Below are 21,310 nucleotides of genomic sequence, written 5' to 3' on the forward strand. Positions count from 1 at the left end.
CTTTAGGATTCAAGCTCAGTTCTTCTGATCCGGTTCAAGGTTTTTTTTGTTCCCTATGTTATGGTTTTTAATTATCTGTTCAATTGCTCCCCCTCCATTATTAAATGTACTAGAATAAAAGTTGGCATGATTTCAAACTAGGTATGTTTTAGTGATGTTATAGAGTAGAATTTTACCTCTATGAAAAATGAGTTGAGTTCAGGGAGATGCTGGAAGAGGTTCAAGGCTGCAGTGTCTGTTTTGGTTTGTCTCTGTACTACTTCTTCTGCTGATAATCTTGGAGGGTGTGGTTCCTTTAGAATAATTTTAAGGGAAAAATAATTAAAGAGTACATATACAGCACATATTACAAATGTGTCACTCACAATTTAAAGCCATTTAATTCTTTAGCCAAACCTTCAATTGCTGAAAACTACAATAGAATTGTTATAATAATTATACAGGATAAAGTATTTCTTCAATTCCCATATCCAGTTAGTTTTCAAGTCTTATCAATCCTATCTTTACCTTTCTTCTCTTCCTTCTTTCCACCCACACAGTCTTTACTCTGGGTGACATGCCCATCACCTCTTCCCTGGTCAATTTCACCAGTCCTCTAATTGGTCCCCCTTATCTTTCACTCTCACCTTCAGGTTCTCTATCTAAATCTTCATCTCTAAGCCAAATTGATATTCCTAAAACAGGGAATTTGATTATGTCACAAACAGCCTATTCAAAAATCTTCAGTGGACCCTCTTTTGCCTCCAGGATAAAGTACTACCCCCCTAAAATTCTTTTTTACCTGCCTTCCTTCTCATCTTTCATTTCAGTTGCATGTTGTCCCTTCTGATCTAATGTGTTTGCAATCTGTTCTTCCTAGACAACCTTCCTCTCAACTTTCTAGGTATTTGCTTCAGTGTTGCTCCATATCTAGAAAGCTCTCTCTCCTTATTACAGAAGCACAACTTTTCAAAGCACAACTTTAGTGTTTCCTTTTACAGAAGGTCTCCTGATATCCTTTAATTAGGAGTATGCTCTCTGCATAGCAGATACTTTGTTTTAACTTATTTGCATACATGTTGTAAACCCTAGCAGGTTTTCTCCATGAGGGCAGGTATTACTTCAAGTTTGTCTTTTACTTTCAGCACTTGGCACTTTACTTTGTACATAATAGTGGTTTCATAAGTATTTAACACATTTAACTGAATACACAAACAGGTGAGGGATGAAGTACACACTTTAAAACAAATCCAGGACCACACAAAGTATGAAGTTGTAAATATAGAGCTATTAGCTAGCTAAGGACAACTGATTCAGCCAGGTCAGGATAAATTTATGTAGCTAGAATGTATCTGTGAATTAGAGTGAGAATCAATGATCCAAATATATGTATATTTCATGAAAGTAAAAATGCTAAGGGTAATTACTCCAAAAAGTATCAGAATGTTTAAGCTTTCACATTTTACATCTATCAATCATTTAAAAAGGTTATTTTCAGGAATCTTCTTCCTGAATGCCAGCTGCTGTATGGTGGCTCATCCACAAGAGCTCCATCTCAGACTGATTGAAAGATACCCAGAGATGAGCCCTGCCAAGAAGCTCTTCTTCATTTTATTTATTTTATTTCATCTACAATTCTGGTTGGTTTCAACTTCATGGAATATGCCCCTCCCAGGATGAACTAATCCCTTCTAATCTCATCGCCATGCTGCTAACTTAAGCTTTGGATATTCAACACCTTCCCCCCTTCCTATCTGATCAGGGCTGAAGTCTCTTCCTTATTTTATAAAGGGAAAATTTTGGATTTTCAACTCACTTAGTTTCAACTCCATGAAACAAGACATTCCTCTCTAGATACCCTATGGTGTCTTCCCCTTTCCCTTGTACCCAGTTTCCTTTTGTTTGTTGTTTTCCACCACTATATTATAACCTTCTTGAAAGCAGGGTCTTTCCTTTTTTCTATTGCATTCCTACCATGTAGTACCGTGCCTGGCACATAGTTCCTTTTTCTTTTCAGAATAATTTAAGTGTGTTAAGTAAATGGTCAAATAAAGGAAATTTATACCTTGTGGTGTGTCTTAATGGCAGGAAAAGAAATAGTAAAAATTTAGAACTAAAAATTGCATTATGTCATCTAATGAAACCTCCCACTATGTAGGTTTCCTTCATCCAATCTCTATTTTAATACTTCTAAGGATAAGAAGTATATTATTTCATTCAGCAATCCATTCCACAGTTGGAGCTCCTCCCCTCATTTGTCCTATCTCCATTCTCAAGTCAGCTCTTTTTAGAGAGCTCTAGCACTGCAGGACTGTTCTTTCAAAACTGAGCCTTTGAAAGAGTGATGAAATCATTCATAAAGCAAGATTATATAGTTACACTGACTCTTGGGTATTTTGAAATATGATTAAATTGATGTTTAATAATTTAATAATATCGTAATATTCAATTATGTCTGACTGTTATCCTATTTGGGTTTTCTTGGCAAAGATACCAGAAAGTTTGCTATTTCCTTCTCCAGCTCATTTTACAGATGAGGAAACTGAAGGAAACAGGATTAACTGACTTGCCCAGAGTCACAAAATCAATAAGTGTCTGAGGTCAGATTTGAACTCAGGAAGATGAGTTTTCTTGACTCCAGATCCACTGTGCCACTTCTGCAACTATTGCATAATGCTGCAGTACTATAATTTTTTCCCCCCAGTGTTTGAAATGGTCTTGTGGAATAAGAGCTTAAAAATACAAGACTCTCTATAAATACATTAGAGGAACATAGAATAGTTTACTTCTCAGACCTGTGGAAGAGGAATGAATTTATGTCCAAAGAAGAACTAAAGATCATTATTGATCACAAAGTAGCTGGTTGTCCAAAAAACAAATTTAAGTTCAACTTTAAATTTAATTCAAGTACTGACTAAACCCAACTTAAATTTAAATGGTATTCAAAAGGGGGACATCTCTTTTGACACGTAAACAAACTTCTTTAGAGGATAATGAAAAATTTACAAAAACATTGTAAGCCTAAAAGTAGCCATCTTTTGCTGGGAAAACTTTGTTTATATCAAATTGAAAAGTTCTTGAACAAACAAAACTAATGCAAATAAGATTAGAAGGGAAACAATAAATTGGGAAAACATTTTTACAATCAAAGGTTCAGATAAAGGCTTCATTTCCAAAATATATAGAGAATTGACTCTAATTTATAAGAAGCCATTCTCCAATTGATAAATGGTCAAAGGATATGAACAAGCAATTCTCAGATAAAGAAATTGAAACTATTTCTAGTCATATGAAAAGATGCTCTAAGTCATTATTTATCAGAGAAATGCAAATTAAGACAACTCTGTGATACCACTACATACCTGTCAGATTGGCTAGAAAGACAGGGAAAGATAATGCAGAATGTTGGAGGGGATGTGGGAAAACTGGGACACTGATACATTGTTGGTGGAATTGTGAATACATCCAGCCATTCTGGAGAGCAATTTGGAACTATGCTCAAAAAGTTATCAAACTGTGCATATCCTTTGACCCAGCAGTGCTATTACTGGGCTTATATTCCAAAGAGATCTTAAAGAAGGGAAAGGGACTTGTGTGTGCAAGAATGTTTGTGGTAACCCTCTTTGTAGTGGCCAGAAATTAGAAACTGAGTGGATGCCCATCAATTGGAGATTGGCTGAATAAATTGTGGTTTATGAATATTATGGAATATTATTGTTCTTTAAGAAATGACCAACAGGATGATTTCAGAAAGGCCTGGAGAGACTTACATGAACTGATGCTGAGTGAAATGAGCAGGACCAGGAGATCATTGTATACTTCAGTAACAATACTATATGATGATCAGTTCTGATGGATGAGGCCATTTTCAACAATGAGATGAACCAGATCAGTTCCAATAGAGCAGTAATGAACTGAACCAGCTCTACTCAGGGGGAAAACTCTGGGAGATGACTATGAACCACTGCATGGAATTCCCAATCCCTCTAATTTTGTCTGCCTGCATTTTAGATTTCCTTCATAGGCTAATTGTATATTATCTCAAATTCTATTCTTTTTGTACAGCAAAACAACTGTTTGGACATGTATACATATATTGTATTTAATTTATACTTTAACATATTGAACATGTATTGGTCAACCTGCCGGGGGGGAGGGGGAGGAAGGAGGGGAAAAATTAGAACAAAAGGTTTGGCAACTGTCAATGTTGTGAAATTACCCATGCATATATCTAGTAAATAAAAACTATTTAAAAAAAAATACAAGACTCTCAAAACATATATAATGTCAATCTTTGGCAATTCAAATTTTGATACTTCCTAATGTCAATAACTTATTAATAATTTACCTTTAATAACTGACAAGGTGTTTGCCCAAAATTGTTTATCATTCCTTCTAAAGCTTTTCTTTCTTTTTCATCTGTTAAGGCATCAAGATCCACTGCTCCTAAAGCCATGAAAAGTAAAAAAATAAAATAAAAATAAAAATAGAGGCAAAAAATAAACACTGACACAGATTTCTAAATTCATGTTATCTGAAATATTATGAGCCCTTCAATACAGCACTTATCATACTGTCAATAGGTCACATTTGAAATGGTGAAGAATAATCTTGCTTACTTTTACTATTTCTAAGAACCCTGGGAAGTCTACCCTAAAACATCTGGTTTCTGTTTTTCCTCTCTCCACCAAAAACTACCCTCAATAGGTGTCTCTTTTGAAGCTTCCTCTCATGCTTTCTCTGAACACCAACCCTGCTTAGCAATATGTGAAAGTAAAGAATCACCACGGAAATTTGTAACTGGCTGGTCACATAATGAAAGAAAGAGATAACCAAAGGACAGCTCTCATGTGTTCCAATTTTTGGTATAATTACAGTATCAGGAGCTTTAAAGAAGTAGTTTCTGTGGATAATTTATGGGACAAAAAGGAGAAAAAAGTGCATATGTTTTATGATCTGCACTACTGGAAGGGATATTGATCCCATCATGATCTGTCCCATCCATACTGAAGAAAGATCCCAGTGTAATTTCTTATATTATGTTAAAAAAAAAAACAAACAAAACTTTACAACTACAAAACAGGCAAGGTTATTTTGCATTTTACCTCTGTTCCCATCCTCTATTCCAATTAAGGTGGCCAAATGGCTGTTCATAATAACACTCCATCTTTGTAGAGCTCCTCCCTCTCTCTCTTATCTGGAATGTACTTTCTTCTCTTCTCTATTTTTTAGAAATCTTAGTTTCCTTTAAAGCCCAGTTCAGAAGTAGGCTTCTTTCTGAAGCACTAATTATTAGCACGGCCACCTCCTTGAAATTACTTTGTATATGCTTTTGTATATTTGGTATTCTCCCAGGAGAATGGAAGATCCATCAGAAAAGGGGTTATTTTGTTTCTGCCTTTGCTCTGTCATCTAACACAAGGGCTTGTGTAAAGTAAATGCTTTAATGGCTGCTGAATTGAAACAAAATTTGAAAGTAAAGCTTACTGACCTTCATTTAAAAAGCTGTTCTATATAAACTGTAGATCTTAGGAAGAAATATATCCATAGCTCTTCATATTTAAATGTAGAATAGAAAAAGGAATGAGCTTGGAGTCAGAGGATCTGGGTTCAAATGCTACCCCTGAGGCTTACTTACCCGGACAACTCCGGTCATTTGATCTCCCTTGATCCCAGTTTCCTCATTTGTAAAATGAGATTGGGCTAGGAGATTTCTGCAGACTAAATATTATTATCATATGATACTGTAGAAAAAAAATTCTAGTAATCTGAGATTTTGTTTCTCAGAAAAATGGATTTTGTCAAAAAATTTTTTAATTAAAAAATTATGTTTTGTTTATTGTGAAAATATTAAGGATTTTGGATTAGTTATTGTCTTTTCAAATTTAGTGAATAGCCAAAAAAAGTGATTGTGGAGAATAACCAAAAGAACCATCAACCCAACATATATATGATGTTAGAGAGTAAGTGTCCAGGTATAAAGAATGGGAGATGTAAGTCATGTGAAACAGAGACATCCAGCGTTAGAGGCTAGAAGATGTAAACTCCTTAAGAGACTGTCTCATTTGCTTCTTATAGTTCAAGTATCTTGCACAATGTCTGCTACATAGTAGGTGCTGAATAAACAACTGCTGTATATATCTTATCAACTAAATTATTTAGTGTATGTCAGAGATTTCAAAGGGAGGTACATATTAGAGTTTAATTGCTGTTTTTTGGAACAAGTATTTAATATGCCCCAATGGTAAAGTATAGGATATTCCTGGAAGATTTTTGAGAGTAACAGGGCTACTAAGAGGAAGCAATTTAATTAGAAGAGAATAGCTTCCTCACAGAACATACAAATCCCTCAGGATGCCATAAAAATGCTATTTTAGCACTCTGAAAAATAAAATATCACTACTGCACATTTCAATCTATGTGGTTTTCTTAACATATATTCAGAGGCACTACAGATATCATTATCAATCTTCACATACACATGAGGTAAAAGAGAAAAAGAAAGTTCAAGGGGGCAGCTAGGTGGCGCAGTGGATAGAGCACCAGCCTTGAAGTCAGGAGGACCAGAGTTCAAATCTGGTCTCAGACACTTAACACTTCCTAGCTATGTGACCCTGGGCAAGTCACTTAACCCCAGTCTCAGAAAAAGGGGGAAAAAAAAAAAGAAGAAAGTTCAGTAAAAGCTAGGTTCTTATTATCTCAATATTGATAAATTATGGTCCCCAAGAAAACTTCTTGCTTATTTACAAGTATACAGAAAGGCCCTGTCCATATTTTAAAATCACCAATAAATATTATTCAAAGCTTTTAGAACTACTGGCTTTAATGTGGGATAAGAAGATAAGAATATGTGATCTGGAGTCAAGATAGATCTGGATTTAAATTTTACTTCTGATACTTTTTATCTGAATAACTGAGTAAATCGCAGAACCTTTTTGAGGTTTAGTTCTTTCATCCATAAGATGGGGGTAGTAACATCTATAGTAGTATAACTTAATTGAGTTATAAAAATTAGAGGAAGGTGGATTGGGGTAAGGGTCTTACCATTTAAGTATGTCTTATTACCTTCTACTTTCCTCTTTCATCCACTCTCAGAAGTGGAATTCACTCTCTGAATTCACAGAGGTACCCTGACTATTCATACAGCTTGGATGAGAGCACAGGCATCAGCTATTCATTCTGATGAGGTGAAAAACTATCAGACTTGATCTTCATTGCCTTACTGCCTGCAGATTTTTGGCACTGTCATCTGACCTACTGATAAAATCTAAGAACCCTTGAAATCTTGCCATTTACTTACAACTAAATACTTAGGACATCTGGGCTTTTCCATCTTTCCTATAATAAAATTTCTTTTAAATGTTGTTTCTCAATTAGAATGTGAGCTTCTTAAGAGCTGTGGCTATCTAGCTTTTTCTATTTGTATGCACAATCTGGCCACATTGTAAACACGCAATCATTTTTTCATTCATTCAAATGAAATAATATACACAAAATGCTTTACAAAACTTAAATATGCAAGTGTTGAATATTATAAATGATTTTTGCCCAAGGCTTAGATCTAGTTTCTTTCAAATTTAGCAAAACTAAGTTGTTATGCTCTAAACTGTATCTTTAAATGGATCTATCTAGTCAGAAGTAAGAAAGAATTCAAATATAATATTATTTGTAACTAAATGATAAATTTAAAAAAAAAAAAAAAGCTTTTATAGATTTCCAGGCTCTTTGTTTTGTTTTGGTTTGGTTTTATTTTTATTTTTTGTGTCTTTTTCTTTGTTTGTTTGAGGGGAGGGGGGATTGGTTTGATTTAGTTTTGTATTTTCTGCAAGGCAACTGGATTTAAGTAATTTGCCCAAGGTCACAGAGTAGTAAGTGTCAAATATCTGAAGCCAAATTTGCACTCAGATCCTTCTGACTCTAATGTCAATGCTATATTTTCTGTGCTACTTATCTGTCTCAAGAACCTTATTTTGAATAGTCCTATATGATTCTGCATGCAGGACTCTTTTGATTAGGGTTTATTTTGCAGGACTGAACCCATCTGGCTAAAACTCCACATTTTGGTCTTTAATATAAAGGGAAAAATAAACAAAAGCCAAAATTACATTTTTGTATATTAGGTTGCAAAGTTAATGTTAAGTTCAAATACAAAATAGAAATATATTCAAAACTTTTTCAAATAATGCTTCTAGTCATTCATATCACAAAAAAGAAAGTATTAAAATTTATACCTTCATAACTACAATAGTAGAAAACGTTGAGTGCTTCCACTGCTTCTGGACCCCTTTGTTTATAGCCAAAAATTAGATCTATCCATTCATGAAGATGAGCAGAAACATACTCTGACTCCTAAGACAGGAATAACTTATATTAACAATAAATATTTTCCACTTTGTAAATAAAATTACACATCATATTTAGAAATCAAGATGAAAATCCCCATTTGTGACTCCTAATATGTTACATTCACAAGTTATACATGGGTTAGACAAATCCCCACTTATTAAATTAAAAAAGAAAGGCTTGGGAAATAAAGATATGATGAAGTCTTGTCCATCCAGAATGATGTGGGTGAAGTGGGAGAGGAAAGGAAAGGGTAATAGCTACAGCACCATCAAGCTGCTATCCTTTCCTACTTCAACATCTCTCTGGAACACATCCTACCCTCTCTATTCTGACACTGCCAAGCCCTGAGGCCTGCAGGCCCCATCACCTCTCCCCTAGACTGCGGTAGAAACTTGCTGATGGGTTTCCTGGCTCTTAGTCTCCTTCCTTTCTGACCCATTTCTAGATCTTCCTAAAGCACAGGTCTAACTGTGTCACCTACCTTTTCCTTTCCCCTGATCCTATTCAACCAATTGCAACACCCCCCCCATAACCAACCCTCTCATCAAATATAAAATCCTGTGTTTGACTTTTAAAACCCTTTAAGCCCTGGCTTCAGACTATCTATTCAGGAGTCTTTTTATTCCTCACCCTCCTCCACTCCCCTACTATTTCTCATACTCTTGACCATGTTTCAATTCCAGGAGTCTTCTCTGGTTCTCCCCCATGCTTAGATCTCTCTCCCTCCTCCTCTCCATCTCCTGGAGTTTCTTCTGTCAAGGCTAAGGTCTCATTTCTACAAGAAGAACTTTTATAAGTTTTTCTTCCTTAATTTCAGTTTCTCTGTTAGACTACCCCCAATTAATCCCTTCCTTATCTTGTTATTTGTATCTTGTCTTCCCTATCAGACTGCGAGTTCCTTGAAAGTAAAGTCTGCTTTTTGCCTTTCTTTGTAACCACCTGTCTTAGCACACTTAGCACATAGTAGGCATTTAATAAATGCTTGCTGACTGACTGTTCTGAAAACCCATCAATGTGTAATATTTTTCCATATGTCTTCCTCATATTTCACTTCCACCTCTTAGAATCCACAGTTTTCTATGAAACAGCTCATTTGCTCCCTTTTATAAAAAGCTTTTTTTTGTGTGTGTGACTTATTGTACACCCTTCCCAAATCTACCTTTTATTCAATTTGTATACATTCTGTATATACTTATGTGTACAAGTTGTTTCCCACATTAGAATGTAAGCTCACTGAGGGTAGGAGTCATTAAAATTATGTATTTACTTTCTGAATACTTAGCCAATTGCCCGCATATAGTTTAATGCTTAAAAAATGCTGATGACTGAATGATATGCATGAAAGACACCTTGTTCAGAGAGAAGCCTTAAGGCAATGTTTTAGTATACCAAATGCTTTTTAAATAATAAATTCTGAGCATAGTAGCATAATATACTATCTGTATATTTCAGCTAATTGTGTGATTGTAAATGTAAGATCTCTTGTTTTATTAGTCAGATGCTTCTCAAAAATCTTGATGAAGGTCTCATCAAGAATGGCTTGGTTGTATAGATAATCCTCACAAAGTTTTTAAGAAAAGTAAGTATGTAGATCTATTGTTATCACTAGTATTTATTTACCTGCCTTTTTCCACTAGTAACTAGTGAGTTTTGTGATTTTGGAACTCTATAGTGCAGTGACTCTGGCCTTCTTGAAGTTCCTTGCACAAGATACTCCATCTCATAACTCATAGCTATGGCCCATTCTTGGAATTCTCTTCCTTCCTCACATCCATGCCTCCTTAGCTTACTTCAAGTCTCAATTAAAACATCTTTTATTACAAGATTTTCCAGGTTCTCCTGAATAACAGTGCTTTCCCTCTGGAGATAATCTCTTTTTATCCTATATGTAATTTGTTAGTTGTTTGCATGCTGACTTCATACATTTCACTCTGAGCTCTCTGAGAGCAAGGATTCTTTCTGCCTTTGTCTCCCCAGAGCTTAGCACAAAGAACAGCACATATGAGACACTTAATAAAGGCTTGCTGGCAGCTGGGGGAGAGCTGGATAGGCCAATAGATTGGAAGACTTAAGATGAAATAATTTAAGATGAAATACAGCCTCAGCTGTATGGCCCTAGACAAGACACTTCATTTCCTCAACTGTAAAATGGGGATAATAATAGCACCTACTTCACAAGGTAGTTGTGAGAATCAGATAAGATAATATTTATAAAGACACCTAGCCCAATGTTGGCACTGAAAGCACTTAGTAAATGCTTATATTCCCTTCCTGCTTCCCTCTCATCTATCATATTTATTTGGGGTCAAATACTTAAGAGTGAAAAAAGACCTGAGAGGTCACCATCCTTTCACTTTATAGCTAATAGTAATCAGCTTCAGGAGGCTAAGAAATTTAAAAGTATAGATACATCTTGAGAGTCAATCTTTCAACACTCTAAAAACGGATTCTCTCTTTATATACTTGCTTAATTCACTTACAATTCCCATCTTTGCATTCCTGAGGGCCTTTCTATTTGTTCAGGCTGCATATTAGAGACTGTGATTTTTAAAGTACAAATGTGATCACTGTCTGCAAAAAAGTGTTTATTGCAGTTATTTTTTATACATCACTTCCATGTATTAACTCATTGTTAATAACTCATTATTACTCTAGTTCTACTTTCAACATTAAATGCAAGTGATGGCTTGATGAGAGGTCTCTCATCAAGGTTTTCATAAATATTTTTTATCACCTGTCTGTGATTTTTATCTGTCTAATGAGATAGGGCTGCTCAAAATCATTCCTCTTCTTCATTGCAAGATATTATAAACAAAATTATTTTCTAAATCTCTGCTGCTTTTGACTGTCACATCTCTCTACACATCAAAGAAATGACAGAGGAATAAAGCACTACACTTGGAATTGGGAATATGAATTTGAATTTTTTTCTTATACACTGCTGTCTGCTTGGGCAAATCATTTAGCTTCTTTGGTCTCAGAGTCTTCTGTAAAATGAGAGTGATATTAACTAACACAAAGGATTTTTTTTTTTTTTAAGATCAAATGAGTTACTTACTATATGTCAAGCACTTTGCAAACTTTAAAATACTATAAATCAGCATCACTGTCAAGGAGAACAAGTAATTGTTGGCTAAGGTTGTTTCCATGCTTTTGGGGGAAGGAAGTAACTCATGATACTAGATCTTTCTTATTCTGTAGCTAACAGCGCACCATGTCATCTCTTTTGACATCAATGGCTTATTTAAAAGCTAAGTGGGAGCTATTTTAAATACATACTTTAGCTTTTCATCTTTCTTCTTTTTTCTAATTGGTATTAATTTTGATCTTCACTCTGAGAAGTTGTTTGGCTATTGATACAAAAACCATGAGTCAAAAAGTTTTAATCAAATACTTCCTGCTACTCCCCATAAAATGATCCTTTTTTTAACTTCCTGAAAAAATAATTTGCAATATATAAGATTAAGGCTTCTTTAGTTGCCTTTAATCTACTGCACTCCCTTCTTCCTGAACCTTATTTTCCAACTTAATTTTTTTGGGCCATTCTCCCTTAAACCAACTGTTAAGTCACAGAATATGATTTCAGACATACAAGAGTACCAAATTCAACAAATTCTTTCAAGGAATTATGAGGTAAGACCCCTAGCACATGAGATAGGTCCCCTGGAAGGGAAATGATTTATAAGAAGACATGAATAAGGATCAGACAGGAACAAAAGGTATAAATAGCTTCTGATCAGTACCTGTGCATGAAGTGCTCACAATGATGACATCACACTTTCCATCCAAGTATGGAAAGTATGTCCACTGCATGAGAAATTATTACAAGCAATCAACAGATCACCATAATCTTATTACTCATGAACAACTAGAAAATTAATCATTAAACTTCTTCATTGTACTATATGCTAGAGCTGTCCTTAAAAATAAAATACCCTAAGAAAATTGACATTTTCTCAAAAGCTAACTGGCACATGTTTGTATTTCAAGTTCCTCTGGATAAAAGCAAAGGAAGAGACATGAAAGTAATTGTACAGAAGTTATTTTTTGAAGACTGTATTATACTTCAGTTCTGTTATTCGATAAAGACCCCCAAATGAGACAATGAGAATCTGATTTAATTCAACAAGCCATTTATGAGCATTTACTATACTTCATGACAATTTACAAGGCACTACAGATATAAAAAGAAAAACAAAAACGCCTTTGCCTTCAAGAAATTTACAAATAAGAATATACCTTTAGACACATATTGGACCAAAAAGGTTAATAACATTTAGAGAATTCTTACCAGAGCTTTCCTATGTTTATAGATGAAATCTTCAGCAGACTTAGCCCATTTGGGGAGAACCACATCATTTACTAATTCTTTAGAGATTTGTAGGCGCCCTAAATTAAAATCTATTATAGATAACAGAGAAAAATAAAGTAATTAAAAAAGGAATGTCAGTAAAGAAAAATAAGCCCCATTCTAATTGAGATCTAAATATGATACTGGGTTGTTTTGGGTTCTTTTTCTCATTGATATAAAGTGAGTGAGTCAATAGAAAACTAGTTTCTTTAGAACTAAACTAGAATGCATTTTGTCCTAACAGTATATTCAACAAAGAAAAATATTTTTCTTGAATGGATTTCATTTTAGAAATTGACATATGAAAACTGTGGCTATTATATAAATCAAATTATAAATTGGTTATTTCACTATTTAAAAAGGCTGAAATAACTAAGAGTTATGAAATAAATTAGAAATCTGATGAATTAGACTGATGAGAAAAATGAATGTAAGTTCTCCTGCTGACGCTTCAAATTAATATTACTAATAATATTTTCCTTAAGTGTTCTTTCTTATAATCAAAATAAGAGAAATGGATTTCTTCTGATGGGTAAGGCATGTAACTCACTCAAAAAATTCTTTTTGGTACTTTGTACTTTACAAACTCAAAGACTTTCAGAAATCATTCTACCAAAGCCATCTTTAAGGAGAATCAAATGAGCAAATGCTTATCAAAACAATAAGGATAATAAAGGACTATATAAATATAAATTATTTTAAAATATCATTACAGCCTAAGATTCCTAAAGTCTGTTCTAACATTCTTTCTACAACACTATGCCTCAAGCCCAAACCCATCTCATCTTACAAACTAATTTTATTTAAAAAAAAAAATATATAAATACAGCGAATTTATAAAATTATCTTCATTTTGTATAGATATTCTATGTGCTCTCTCTTTTTTTCATGCCTATTCAAGGCAAGGAAAGAGTACCAAGAGAAAGAAGCAGATATCTTTACACATATTCTCAGATGAATGTCACCTAAACAATGATCTCTCTCACCAAGTTCAAACAACCTAACTTCTGTTACTTAAAGCATTGTGCTAGGAGTTAAACACAAGGATAGATTTTATCAGCTTCTCCAAAAATAAGTCATAGAAAGAATGAGGTTTCAGTTGACAAAATGTTCAGGAAAGGAATGTTTTTCCTGGTCAAAAATACTTCAAACTCCTTGCTACTGTGTTCAAAAGGGGCCAAAATCTTAACTTTTTAATTTGTGAAATCTTACGATTTTGATTTTCCAAGAACTCTGGAAAGTAGAAGAACTCAGGAATAAGCTCTTTCACATCATATGGATTATCCATGAGGGCCTGCCAGGTAGCAGGGATAGAATGGAACTGTCGATCTGCACAATCAAACCTGTATATAAGGATGGAGAGAACACCACCTTAAACACCACCTTATTCAAAACATTAAAAATGATGTTTTTAATTAAAAAAAAGTCTGAAACCTTTTTTCTTTGCTTCTGGTCTATGCTTATATCTAAGAAAATGGTGTTTTGTTTTGTTTTTTATGATTTGCCTCCTTTATCTTTCTTGTTTCCTTGATCAATTCTCAATACTGAATTTTCATTATTAAGTCAACATAATTAAAATATTTCAAAACTAAATCATATGAAACAAAAATCTAGAATATATTCTGAAGAGGCATTTTCCAAAGAAAATAAGCATCTTTAGTAAGCTAAAAGTCATTAGAAAATATTAGTTAATAATGAGAAATTTTTGGAAACCATGCATCTACGTGTTTAAACAAGTATATTATTGACTTGAAACACGGAGAAAAATAAAAATCTCATTAGTAAATTACATTCATTAGATATGAGCAGAATTCTTAAATCCTTAATTTTCTAATTTTTTCATTTTTATTTCTATTTTAAAGAAACAGATAATCTCATCTTTCAGATACATATGTAAACAGATTTGAAAAAAAAATTTAATTTGGTGAATAGATATGATATGCATTTTGAATTAATCTGTCCCACTTGAAAATTTTCATAAATTCACATCCACAGAAGTGAAGATGGAAGCAAATAAGCAGTTTTGCAACTAGTTTCCTTTGTGGTTGGGCTCTGTACCATCTGATACACTGATTTTCTTTTTGGACATTTTAGAGCATACAGAAAGGTAGGATGGGTTAGAAATATAATCTAGCAGGTCCTTCAAATTCTTGCTTGATAAAGAAGGGGCAGAAGTCATTTTTTTCCATCTCATTTAATCTTTCAGGATTCTCTAAAGCTTAGAGAAGCAAGACTATGCTCTATAAAAGAGGATATGCTGGTAGCTAGTTTCATTACACAGTTTCCATGCTTATTTATTTGATCTAAGGGATTCAGAAAACTTGACTAATTATGGTGTTGAAAATTCTGAAAATATCCTGCACTATAACAAGGCAATATGGGGAAAAAAATGCTGTGGAAGTAAAAAGGGCAAATTCTAGCAAATGGATAGCTACAGAAATTAAGGGAGACAAAGAGGCAGGAATATTATAAAATTAAGAATGGATTACTGGAAGGACACAGGTAAAGTGATGAGAGTTGGAAAGATAATGATTCTATTTGGGACATATTAAGCTGTAGATAGCCATAGGCCATACAATTGGAGACATCTAATAGGCAACTAATTGATGATGTAGCAATGGGACTTAAGATAATTTAATTTAGTAATCATGTATACAAAGATAAGAACTAATATGGGAATTAATGAAATCATCCATAACGAGGGGACATATAATAATACCTAGCACTTATAAAGTGTCTGCAATGTATCAGGCACATTACAAAATTATCTCATTTGATCCTCACAACAAGTTTGCAAGGTAGGTGCTCTTATACCCATTTTAAACTTGTGAAACTGAGGCAAACAGATGTTAAGACCAGTGGACACAGCTAGTAAAGTCACTGAGGCCAAATCTGAATTCAGAGCCTCCTAAATCCACAACTATCAACTATACCACCTAGCAGTCTAAGAGAGAGAAAATGAAAAGAAGGACACAAGATGAAGCTTCAAAGGATACATTTGAAAGAGACTTAATTTTTAGGGACTCTTGAGACACAAAGACCGAGTGCTAAATAGATGCTTATAAAATATTTGGATAAATTATTATTCCCTTTTTGTCATATTCTAGAAGATAACTAAATTATGATTATTTTTGTATAGTTACCCAATTAAAGAAACAAATGATTGATAGATAAAAGGAGAGGGTAACCAGGTGGCACAGTGGATAGAGAACAATCCCTGAAGTCAGGAGGATTTGAGGCCAAATCTGTCCTCAGATACTAATTACTTGTGCAACCTCCAGCAAATAACTTTACCTTGTCTACTTCGGTTCCTCATCTGTAAAATGAACTGTAGAAGGAAATGGCAAGCCACTCCAGTATTTTTTGTCAAGAAAAAAATCCAAATAGAGTCACAGAGGGTTAGATATGACTGAAATGACTCAACAACAACAACAAAGATAAAAGGAGAGAGAACAAGAAAACACTTGGAAAGAGATTCTGAATACAATTTAGAGAACAAATGTTTGGAACTAAGCTTAGAAACCCAATTCAATACTGAAGAGGAAAAAGAAAGTGGGATGAAAAGGGGTTCAGAGATAAAAGTAGGCAATTAAGCATTCATTATTAAGATATAATAAAGATTTAGATAAAAATTGGGGTTTTTAGGATCATTAAGAAAAGATAAGAAGTATGGTGATCATGAAGTGGAGACAATATGGCAGAAAAATGGCAAGGATTTAACTGAGTTCTCCCAAATTCCCCTCAAAATAACTTTAAATAATGCCTCAAAACAAAATTTAGAGTGGCAGAACCCACAAAAAAAAACCGGGTGAAACAATTTTCCAGCCTAAGACAATTGAGAAAGTTGATAAGAAAGATCTATTGCAAAAAAAAAAAAAAAAAAAAAAAAAAAGGTCTATTGCAGGGCAGCTAGATGGTACAGTAGATGGAGCACCAGCCCTGAAATCAGGAGGACCTGAGTTCAAATGTGGTCTTGAACACTTAATACGTCCTAGCTATATGACCCTGGGCAAGTTATCCCAATTGCCTCAGAAGGGGATAAAAAAAAAGAGAGAAAAAAAGATAAACAGAAAAGAAATCCAGAATTAAATTAATTAATTAAAATCCCAGAAGGGATTTAACAGGGTTAAATTGTTTACATTCCTACTGGGCAAAATGATACTTGTAACTCTTATACTTTCTCATTATTAGTGCAGTTATAAGGAGGGTACCTAAACAAGGGGCACAGGTGTGAGTTGAATATAATGGGAATGATTATCTAAAGAAATCAAATTAAGAAATGAGAAAGACTTTAGGAAAAGGAGGATAAGAGAAGTAGAATGGGGTAAAAAAGAGGCTCAAAAGAAATTTTATAATAGGGAGAAAATGAAGTTGGTGGGAAGGAGTGCTTAAACCCTACTGTCATTGGAAATGGCTCAGAGGGAACTGATCTAACCATTCTGGAAAGCAATTTGGAACTGTGCCCAAAAGATTATCAAACTGTGTATACCCTTTGATCTAACAATACCACTATTAGGTCTATATACCAAAAAGATAGAAAACAAAAAGGAAAGGTATCTAAATATACAAAAATATTTTATTTCAGCTCTTTTAAGTGGTGGAAATGAATTAAAAATTGGAGGGATATCCATCAATGGAAAATGAGCAAGTTAGGGTATATGATTGTGATGGAATACTGTTATGCCATTGTAAGAAATGATGAGCAAGATGCTCTCAAAAAAACCTTGATAGACTTTTAAGAACTGATATAAAATAAAGTGAGCAACACCAGAAGAAAAAGGTACATAATAAAAGCAATAATGTACAATGTACAGCTGTGAGTGACAGCTATTCTCAGTTATATAATACTAACACAATTCTGAAGAAGTCATAATGAAAAATGCAATCCATTCCCAGACAGAAAAACTGATGGAATCTGGTAAACTGAAGAATACTTTTTAAAAAAAATTTCTTACTAAATGGATGCCCATCAGTTGGGCTGAATAAGTTATGGTATATGACTATTCTGGAATATTATTATTCTGTAAGAAACAACCAGCAGGATGATTTCAGAAAGACCTGGAGAGACTTACATGAACTGATGTCGAATGAAATGAGTGGAACCAAGAGAACATTGTACACAGCAATAACAAGATCATGTGATGATCAATTGTGATGGATGTGGTTCTTTACAACAATGTGGTGATTCAGGTAAATGTCAATAGACTTCTAATTTAGAGAACCATCTGCACCCAGAGAGAGAGCTGTGGGGACTGAGTGTGGATTACAACATAGAATTTTCATCACTTTTGTTATTGTTTCCTTGTTTTGGTTTTTTTTTGTCTTTTTCTTATGTTTTTCCTTTTTGATCTAATTATTCTTGTGCAACATGATAAATGTAGAAATATGTATAGTAGAATTGCACACATTCAACATATATTGAATTATTGCTGTCTAGGAGAGGGAGTGAGGGAAAGCAGGGAGAAAATCTGGTATACAAGGTTTTGCAAGGGTGAATGTTGAAAACTATCTTTGCATATCTATTTTGAAAATAAAAAGTTATTATTAAAAATTTTCCCTTATTTTTCTTGGGGTTTTTGTTCTACATTTTCTTTTTTAAAAAAATTAATTAATTATTTAATTTAATTAATTTTTACAAAAATTTTATGCATAGGTAATTTTCCAGCATTGACAACTGCAAAGCCTTTTGTTTCAACTTTTCCCCTCCTTCCCCCAATCCCTTCCCCCAGATGGCAGGTTGACCAATACATGTTAAATATGTTTAAGTATAAGTTAAACACAATATATATATACACGTCCAAACAGTTATTTTGCTGTACAAAAAGAATCAGACTTTGAAACAGTGTACAATTAGCCTGTAAAGGAAGTCAAAAATGTAGGCAGACAAAAATATAAAGATTGGGAATTCTATGTAATGGTTCATAGTCAACTCCCAGAGTTCTTTCGCTGGGTGTAGCTGGTTCAGTTCATTACTGCTCTACTGGAACTGATTTGGTTCATCTCATTGTTGAAGAGGGCCATGTCCAATAGAATTGTTCATCATATAGTATTGTTGTTGAAGTATATAATAATCTCCTCGTCCTGCTCATTTTACTCAGCATCAGTTCATGTAAGTCTCTCCATTTTGTTCTATATTTTCTTTCACAACATGAATAATGTGGAAATATGTTTTGTATGACTAGGTATGTATAACCTATATCAAATTGTTTGCTTTCTCATTTAGGAGGGAGAGGATTTGGAATTCAAAACTTTAAAAATTTAATGTTAAAAATTATTTTTACACATATTTGGCCAAAAATATTAAATAAATTATTTTCTTTTTAAAGAAAGTAGCTGAGAATGTGATTTCAATATCAGAGCAATAGAAATTTACTTAAGCTAATTTCTGCAAGGTAACAATATTTTATTTATTCCACTTTTTCCTAGTCCTCTTAATGTACTAAGGCTAGCAAAGAAATAGATTAGGCAAAATCCCAGAATCTAGCTCTAAACCACTGAGAGACTATTTGGATTTGCTATTTATCAGAAAGATACAATGAGGTGATACAGGTAAAGATCTGCTTAACAGTTATTTGCACAAACGAGGCTGCTTTTAGTACAAACTATATTAGCTAGAATAATTTTAGACTGGACTGACACTGACACTGGAATGTTATCTAAGACAAGAGAGTGAAAATCACTTTGTCCTATTTGAATACCATATTCTCCCCCCAAAAACAAAGATTAGTAGTAAAGATATATAATTTTCTCACAACATACCTGCCACTCTGAAGCTGAATATGGAGGGTTGTGAAGGGTTCTACACGAATGAGATAATGCATAACGCCAGCAGGATTTGAATAGTGAGTACCATAGTGAAACTTGTCAACAATCCCCAATGGATCTTCAAAGTTTTCATATCTGAGAAAGACAGGTCCTTACACTTAATTATGGGAACTTTCTTATAATAGTGAATCTATATAATAACAACCATATTAATAACTAGCATTTACACAGTACCTACTATGTTTCAGGCACTGTGTTAAGTTGCTTTACAAATATTATTTCATTTGATCCTCATAACAACCCTTTGAGATAGATGCTATTATTATTCCCATTTTACATTTAAAGAAACTGAGCAAACAAAAGATCATTGACTTGTCCATCATCACATAGGTAGTTAATGTCTGAGACCAAATCTGAAATCAGGTTTTCCTAACTCCAAGCCTGGTGCTCTATACATTGCTGCCTATTAGGAAATGGGAACACTTTATGCAAAGATTATTATGAACAATAAATATAAAGAACTTGTGTAATAAAATTTAATTTAGTAGGGGGCAGCTAGGTGGCGCAGTGGATAGAGCACCAGCCTTGAATTCAGAAGGACTGGAGTTCCAATCTGGTCTCAGACACTTAACACTTCCTAGCTGTGTGACCCTGGGCAAGTCACTTAATCCCAGTGTCAGGGAAAAAAAAAAAAAAATTAATTTAGTAAAAGCAACATTAAGTGTCCAAAATGTTTCTGACTTTCAAAAGTTTACATCAAAATGTTTTACTAAAAATTACAAAATTTGCCTCCGGATGAAAATATCTGACACTTCTCAGCAAGTTGAAAGAAAAACACTCAGGTAGGACCTTACTTAACAACTGAGATTCAAATGTTGGCTCCACAAATAAATAACTATGTAACCTTGAACAAGACCCATTTCTTTTCTGAGTCTCAGTTTCTTCATCTGTAATATGAAAGTCTGGACTAAATGATCTCACAGGTCTCCAACTCAATTCTAAGTTCTAGTTGAGTAGCAGAGATTGCAAAACTCCTTTAAGTCCTATAGTCCTATCGTTATTGCAACAACAGATTTGTGGATCTGTATGTACATCAAGTCTCCCAGATTAACTGAAATGAGACTGGACAACTTAATTTAAGTTCCATATACTTCAGTTTCCTCAACTGCAAAATGGAAATCTGTAGGAATTATTTCATAGGGTTGTTCTGAGGATCAAATGAAAAGATGCACATAAAGCTCCGTGATAACCTTAAAACTTAACAAATTAAGGACTGGAAAAAAAATAAGACTAGACTTGTGATTTCACGGTTATAGAATACTGCACCAGTGCAGATCAGCACATTATACAGCTATATGTCAGTGGTGAGAGGTACAACTGAATCTTCGTTAGAATTACTACTAAAAAAAAGTTCTTTTTTTTGGCACTAAGTAAAAAGTGATTTCTTAAATAAAATGATCACGAAAGGCATAAGAAGAAAATCTTCAAGAAGCCCCTACTTTTGATCCTGTAGCTTCAAAGTACTGAATGAAAGTTCCCAGAAAGACTGCTCCTTATATTTCATTAATATTTACCATGGATAAATTATTCAAAAGAAGAAAGATACATGCTCTCCTGATAGAAATAAACTTTTATGTTTTTTTTTAAAAAAGAAAATACACTTACTTTCCTTGCACATCTTTGGCATTCTTATCATTTACTGCCCCAATGGGCTTAGAGAGGTCTCGGAATACAGCTGGGTTATTGAGATCTAAATTTTCCGAAGTATAATCCCGCAGAATCCAAGGAAACTAGAGAATCAAAATTCACAACTATTTTTCTTTCCAGAGAAACAGCACAATGACATGCAATGACAAATATCTATGAAAA

The 21,310-nt window shown here is 33.8% G+C and overlaps 1 protein-coding gene across 1 annotated transcript in view; it reads right to left on the bottom strand.

The window, feature by feature from the left end:
- The window catches only part of NBEAL1 (neurobeachin like 1), a 186,418-nt gene that overhangs the window by 16,664 nt on the left and 148,444 nt on the right, over positions 1 to 21,310 (bottom strand). The window contains exons 41-47 of the mRNA XM_074299004.1: positions 21,107 to 21,231; positions 19,436 to 19,576; positions 13,889 to 14,019; positions 12,617 to 12,726; positions 8,211 to 8,328; positions 4,328 to 4,425; positions 177 to 293 (exon numbers count right to left, since the gene is read on the bottom strand). Of these exons, the coding sequence (XP_074155105.1) occupies positions 177 to 293; positions 4,328 to 4,425; positions 8,211 to 8,328; positions 12,617 to 12,726; positions 13,889 to 14,019; positions 19,436 to 19,576; positions 21,107 to 21,231 (840 nt within the window). The remainder of the gene's footprint in view (positions 1 to 176; positions 294 to 4,327; positions 4,426 to 8,210; positions 8,329 to 12,616; positions 12,727 to 13,888; positions 14,020 to 19,435; positions 19,577 to 21,106; positions 21,232 to 21,310) is intronic.

The sequence above is a fragment of the Sminthopsis crassicaudata genome, chromosome 3 (genome assembly GCF_048593235.1).
Source record: "Sminthopsis crassicaudata isolate SCR6 chromosome 3, ASM4859323v1, whole genome shotgun sequence".
Classification (NCBI taxonomy): Eukaryota; Metazoa; Chordata; class Mammalia; order Dasyuromorphia; family Dasyuridae; genus Sminthopsis; species Sminthopsis crassicaudata.